General features: G+C 36.9%; 1 protein-coding gene across 1 annotated transcript; it reads left to right on the top strand.

Moving 5' to 3' along the window:
- Window positions 1–523: 523 nt before the first annotated feature.
- Window positions 524–6,608, top strand: LOC104915166 (colorectal mutant cancer protein-like). The gene is made up of 4 exons (XM_019610571.2): window positions 524–697; window positions 2,366–2,506; window positions 3,921–4,021; window positions 6,398–6,608. The coding sequence occupies exons 2-4, from the start codon at window positions 2,442–2,444 to the stop codon at window positions 6,583–6,585; spliced, it is 354 nt and encodes a 117-aa protein (XP_019466116.1). The 5' UTR covers window positions 524–697; window positions 2,366–2,441; the 3' UTR covers window positions 6,586–6,608.
- The last annotated feature ends 404 nt before the right edge of the window (window positions 6,609–7,012 follow it).

Below are 7,012 nucleotides of genomic sequence, written 5' to 3' on the forward strand. Positions count from 1 at the left end.
AGTTAATAAGAGAAAAAAATATTTCATCAGAGGGAATTTCACCTCATTTATTATATGTCATTTTCTTTTACTTCTTCACTAGAAATCATTCCCTGAGTGACTGTAGGACAGTGGATTTTGGTGTCAGTCCAAAATATTACTCCTCAAGAAAAGACTGGTTGCATTCCTCTACTTCCAAATCAATCGAGAACTGTGTTCTGCTTTGTAATGCCACTGTAAATCCACAGTGCTGTTGTTACTGTGTGTTAATATTTGTTTCATTGAAGAACTTGGCTCAGATGTTTTGCTGAGCCAAATAAATACATTGCGGCTTAGGCTTTTTGTATCTATGATGAAATGCCTGCCGTTCACCCTTTAGTTGGTAGAATTTTAAATCAAAATGTCTTCTTAAATTAGAATTTGTAAGTGTTCCACTGAGTATAAAATTCACAGTAAAAACTGAATAATGACTGTCTTAGTGAGTAAGGAAAACTCCACCCTCCATTCAGACAGCCTGTAGGAATCCAGTCGCTATCTGTTCACAATGATGTGTTAACTACTCTGTGCAGGTGTCTAGTACCGTGGCTGAACATTTGGCACATTCCCTTCAAGATTGCTCAAACATCCAGGAAATCTTCCAGACTCTTTATTCACATGGATCGGCTATCTCTGAAAGTAAAATCCGGGAGTTTGAAGTAGAGACAGAGAGACTAAATAGGTAAGGAGAAAAATTAGATGTGCTCAAATGTGTTGTTTCCTGTTAACTTTTTTTTGTAGTTGCCATTTTTTTCTTTCTGAGCATTTAATCTTTCAGTCCAAGCTCAACTCTAGCAGCTGCAGTGAATGTGAGTTGTAGTGTAGAGAAGATAGAATCATTTGCTAAGAACTCTTTTGGTGATGTGATAGTTCTGTCATGTGCCATGGTCAGCATGGTATCTTCATCTGTGCACATATGGACTGTACAGTGTCCTTTGCAATGGCTGACCAAGTAAATGTGACACTTTTTTCCATGAGGTACATCGGTTCTAGAAATAAAGATATCTGTAAGTTATTCTCTGTCATTCTGGAAGTGGCTTGCTTTGTTTTGTCCTGAAAAAGCTGAATTCAAGCATCAAATGTGTCCACGGAGGTACTGGTATATGATGATGTGGTAGTGCTTCATTAAATAGGGTTCTGGCTACAGAAGAAAGATTGCAGCATTCTGGTTTCAGTGGGAAAACAAAAACTGCTGAAGCCCTAAGAGAACCAGTGCATCAGTAACCCATTGAAACATAAAAACTGTGGATCAGAAACATGAAAACTGTGTCTCAGAGTTCTTGAATGTTCTCTGTTCCTCACAGCTATCTCAAATTTAGTTTGATCAATGCAGTATCTCTTCCATTTATAGATCATGTTTCAGTATTACTGGACTCTTTTTTTTGTTTGTTTGTTTGTTTGTTCCGCCATGCATTGCACAAATTTTATGTGCGGAGCAAGTGCTTATAGGAGATATCAGATAAAAAATAGGAGGTGAGGCGTCTGGAAGATCTAACATCTGTGAAATTCAAGGTTTTGTTTTGATCACTGATAAAATAATGTAATAGCCCTTCTCTTAGTTCTGTTTGTTAAGGAATCAGTGATTTCAGAATTGCTGGTGGCACTGGTCTGAATTATCTGGTCTCACTGTATATCCAGCTCTTGTGATTACTCATGATACATTGATGATATGTTGATATGTGATATGTTGATGTGTATTGTGGTTAACAGCAATGAGAATAATCAATAATACTGGTGTTCTGAAGCCCTATTTTCAAATTTAGAGTTGACCCCATTAAAAAGAATATTATGAGTAAGTTCTGATCTAAGATATTTGCCAGAACTTCTGCAGATTAATGTCTCTGAAAACGCAGTTTGTATTTCAGAAGATACAGTAATTTAAATGAAATGGTTATTCTGAATATTCCAAAGAAAGGGGGCAGCTGCCTGATTCTTAGATACTCCCACACATTGCAGTAATGAATACAGCACTTGAAAACAGAAGCAGATGGGGACAGCAGGAAGAGACGAATGGAGGAAGAAAGATTAAGCAAAAAGTTAATAAGATATCTATCCTTCACAATCTTACAGCAATAAAATAAAGATACAGCTTTCTGCTTGCTGGTGTTTCACAGGGTTATGCTTTACTTATAAAAATTTTTGCGAAGTAGAGAAGAGGCAGTCCAAAGAGAAAGAAAGAATCTCTTGTCTCTTGGTATGGGACACAAAACTGATTGGCTTTGCTGTCATCATTAAAAAGATTGTATCAACCGATTGATCTTTCCTGTTATAAATTATGATTGTTCTGGAGTTTTCAGGACATTGTCTACATGCTAAGCTTAAAGGTTGCAAATTACTTCCTTTTCTGCAGCCGTATTGAGCACCTGAAATCCCAAAATGACTTGTTGACGATAACACTGGAAGAGTGCAAGAGCAATGCTGAGAGGATGAGCATGCTTGTTGGGAAGTATGAGTCCAATGCCACAGCCCTTCGGCTTGCATTGCAGTACAGGTATGTACTCATGCAGAGGATGCCTAAGCTGGAGAAGAGGGAGTGAGTGATAGAAGTCTCTGAGAGTTAAATTGTTGATGTGCCATTAACTTCTGATTCTTTCCTGAAAAACTTCCCTTATTTGTTAAACTACTTGACAGACTATGTAACCGGAGTTATTGAAGTTGCTGATATGTGTTTCTCAGACGCAGTTCAATAGCAGCAGCAAACTCAATCTAGAAGTGTGATATATGAATTTATCTTTCAATTTTTAAACACTGAATTAACATTTGAGATTGTGTTTTAATTATTTTTATACCTTTATGTGCATGTAGAAAAACTATGATATCTGGGTGGAGGAGAAATTAACATATTCGTTATTAACTCATCCTTGTATAACAGGAGGAAAATTGTATCGTGCCTCTAAACTGCATGTCATTCATAAGTCCAGTGTCTCCATTGCTCAGATACCATCATTAGTATCTTCAAACATTCCCTCTGAAACCAAAGAGTTTCCTAAGTTCTGAATACCTGTTCCCTTAAAAATAAAAGTATCCTTGAATGTCCTTCTGAGTTATGTGTACATTTGGACTGTGTATGCTGTTTCTGATCTTAAGTTAAATATTGTCTGTGTTAATCGAGTACCTTTCATAAGTCCTGTAGTCCGAGGAATTGTGTTGTACTCCTTGTAATTTAGAGTGACTTCAGAGACACTCCCCATAATACAGAGTGACTTTCCAACATTAGTTGGAATTTTGAGAGAATAGCTTGGTGTTTGGTTACAAGTATCTAAATTTACTTTAAACTTTATGTAAAAAGAATGTTCCAATTTAACTCCAACTGCAGCTAATTTGGACCAGGCACTTCTGGTCTTAGAACAAACTGTGTGTCTTTTAAATAATGTATTATGTTACTATCAGCCTTGGGCAAATTGTAAGAAAATGTACATTGCAGATAGGTACGTATCTGTTTTCAAACAAATTAAAATGCATCAGAAATGAGGACTCAAAACCGTACATAGTATCTTGGCTTGCGTAGAGGAATGTCTTAAAGCCCAGAACAGAGAAACAAAGTATTTTTCTTATTTCTTCTTTCCTCATATAATAGTTTTTATATAATATTGATCTATAATATTGTTGTACAGTATAGAATACCGTATTTTATATATTAAGAGGGCTGGAAAAGAATTTCTCAGGTGGATATTCTCAACCATCAGGCATATTAGTGACTGTCTGAAACATGCTTCTGGTGCTTGTATCACATCAGATCATTATCTTCTGTTTCCCAGGGCCATCAGTAGGAAAGAGATTGTTGAATGCTTGTAACAGAAGCTAAGAATGTCACTTAATATCCCTTATAGAATCATGTAATTATTAGCTACCTTTTTTTTTGTTACTGATTGCAAGCGTCTTTTTCCTACGTTTTTCTTTTTCAGTGAACAGTGCATAGAAGCATATGAGCTGCTGTTGGCATTGGCAGAAAGTGAGCAAAGTCTCATTCTTGAGCAATTCAGAGCTGCAGGAGTTGGTTCTGTTGGTAAGATTTCAATGAGTCATTTCATTTATTTTTTTTCCACTTTTATTAGCATTGAAGTTAGCTGTAACAGTGGGTCATCTCATGACCCACCACTTAGGAATGCTATCTGGCCTTTTGTTGGTTTTGACTAAGTAATTAATTTTACACATGCAGAGAATAGGGAAAAAGAAAAGAGAACCTGGAGTGAAATCAGCTTTCAACATTTAATTATTTATAGATGTATACCATGTTCATATATAAATTGGATTGTGTGTGTTGTCACTGGGGATGCCTATTCTGGCAGTGATGATGCTGCTACAAGCATGCAGCTGTACAGAGTGAAATAATTAAGTGATACTTTTGAGCATATGTGAGTCAAAGTTATGCAATTGTGGTAATTACAAGTACAGATTTTGTTTGAACTACATGTTGAACCTACCACCCAAAGTTGGTGTAGTTAATTTAAAGTTGAAGTTACAGAAGTAGTATTTAGTAATTAAAAAAAAAAAAGACTCTAGTTTTTCATTCTGTATTTTACCTTTGCTCTGGATTTTGTGTTTTATACCTTATGTTTTACTGTGTTGTCTGGGATATTAGCCTCTTACAATGGAGGTTTACTTACTTTGTATACAGCTAATTCTGGGAGTGGGTGAAGGTTGTTTTTTTTTTAACATGCTGTTCTCTGAATAATAGAATGAGACTTTTTTGTGGTACTGTTCAGAAGTGTTTGAAATTTGACATTAGTGCTACCTTCATTTTACTTTCATGGTAAGAGATCTTTATACAGTGAATGGTAACGTGTTTTACAGTCCCATTCCTCTTACAGTAGGTGAAGATAACCAGTAATCCTTGAGTAGAAAGAGAAGCCCTTGGAAAGAAAAGAATAACTTTGCTTGCTTTGCTGAGGCATAGTAAATGCATGGATGAGATTGTAATTTATAGTGCTGACTTCTTAAAAATCACTGAAACGTAAACCAGAAGCTTTTAGGAATGAAGTGACCATCTGGCTTTAGAGGCACAGGACTGATGAGTACAGCCTCTTGTTTTGGAAAGCTGGATGCACTCATCCGACAGTCACCCTGCTACTAAACATTCAGCTTATTTTGTATCTCCTCTAGTGCTACCGGTAGGCCTCTGTACAGCTGACTTTGCCTTCACTACCTTTGTGTTGCAGTGAACCATGCAGTTGATGTCTTTATTTTTCACCCATTTTACTCCCAGTGTTTGGTCATTCCGCACTGTTTATGAAAGATAAGTGGCCAGCAAAAATTAATTTAGTTGTGGATTTCCAACTCATACAGAAGATAAAAATCTTAGAAAAGATAAATATTTTAGGATTGAATAGGGTATCATCTTGTATGCATTTATATGCATGATAGAAATAGTAGCATGATTGCATGCTACGTAACACAGTTTTGGAGGAGGTTGTTTGGTTTATGTACCCAGCTGCTCTTAATGGAACTTTCTCAATCCCATTCTTCTGTATTAAAGTTATCTGTACTGCATGCATTTTGCTTAGCAAATATGATTATTTGACTCAAATCAGGATGAGGTCAAAGTCTGAGATAGAACAAGCTGTTGTTTGCTGATAGTTATGGCGTCTTTGCACTGTATGTAAGTAGGGTATATACTAGTTTTGGTCAAAATTTCAGAGTACCCGTGAGGTTATCCTACTTTACTGATTTGTACTCCTAACTGCAGCTAGAGTCAAGAGTTTTGTCTGCTGTGATTTCTGTCCTGCCTCTGCTGAAGTGATGGCTTAACAGCTGCATAGTTATGAGAAATTCTAGCAAATTAATAAATAGCAGTGCTCACTTTCTCTTGGCTTAGTATCTGTGGCTTTGCACTCTGAAAGGCTGCTTGTAGAAAATAAAGCAATCATTCCAGGTGGAAAGGGAGCCTGTATGAACGTGGTCTGGCAAACGCATTAGGCTTGACATTAAAGTGCTTGTGAGAAAAGGCACTGAAAATAATTGTGCTGTGACACAGCATTGGAACTATATGGAGTAGGAGTTGTAATTTAGCCTGGTGCTTTCCTATCATGTTACTAACTTGAGCATCTTCATAGAATCATAGAATGATTCTTAACCTGATCTTGATCTGCAGTGCATGCCCTTAGAAACTTTTGAACTAGTTAAGGTAAAACTGTACTTAAGACATGTACCTGGAGCAACAAGTTCTTGGAGCTTGTGGCTGAAAGGAAGATAGATTCAGGCCAGAAGGTTGGTTACAACTGATACTCACACAGAAATGAAGCTTGTTTTCATATTACAGATACATAATTTGTAATCACTGTCTTGTTAGTACATTGAGAATGCATCAAAGCAAGTCTATTGCTGCAATTTTTATCATGCTTGTCACTCAAGCCTCTGAAACAGATTGTTTATTTAAAACTAGGTGACCAGACAGGTGATGAAAACATCACTCAAATGCTTAAGAGAGCTCATGACTGCAGGAAGACAGCTGAGAACGCAGCAAAAGCCTTGCTGATGAAACTGGATGGGAGCTGCGGGGGAGCCTATGCAGTCACTGGCTGTAGTGTGCAGCCCTGGGAAAGCCTCTCATCAAACAGCCACACGAGGTAACTCACAGCTCATCTGCTTTCCTGCTCCCCAAGAGTGTTATCTCAGAACAAACATTATTTTTATTGTATTTGTTGAACTACCTTTTTCACCTCAATCTGCTGAGTTCTTTGCTTTGTTTTTCAAGTCACCGTGACTTGACCGTGACCACTGATCTAATTGTCTTTAGACTTTCAGCAACTGCACCAAGAAGGTTTTTGTATAAATTTGTTGCAAATGGATGATTTGGAACTTAGACATTCCTCATAAAGTGCAAAAATGTTATGTGTGTTTTACTTCAGTTACTTTGTTATTGCTTTATTTGAATTTGGATTGTGTAATTCTTGTTCGTATGTGTTGTATGCAGACAGCACACATATATGGAGGTAAAGATCAAAATTACTCTTTGATTGAAATTCTGGAATGTTCAGGTGCTACTTCCTGAATGTTT

This window comes from Meleagris gallopavo, chromosome Z (assembly GCF_000146605.3).
Source record: "Meleagris gallopavo isolate NT-WF06-2002-E0010 breed Aviagen turkey brand Nicholas breeding stock chromosome Z, Turkey_5.1, whole genome shotgun sequence".
NCBI lineage: Eukaryota > Metazoa > Chordata > Aves > Galliformes > Phasianidae > Meleagris > Meleagris gallopavo.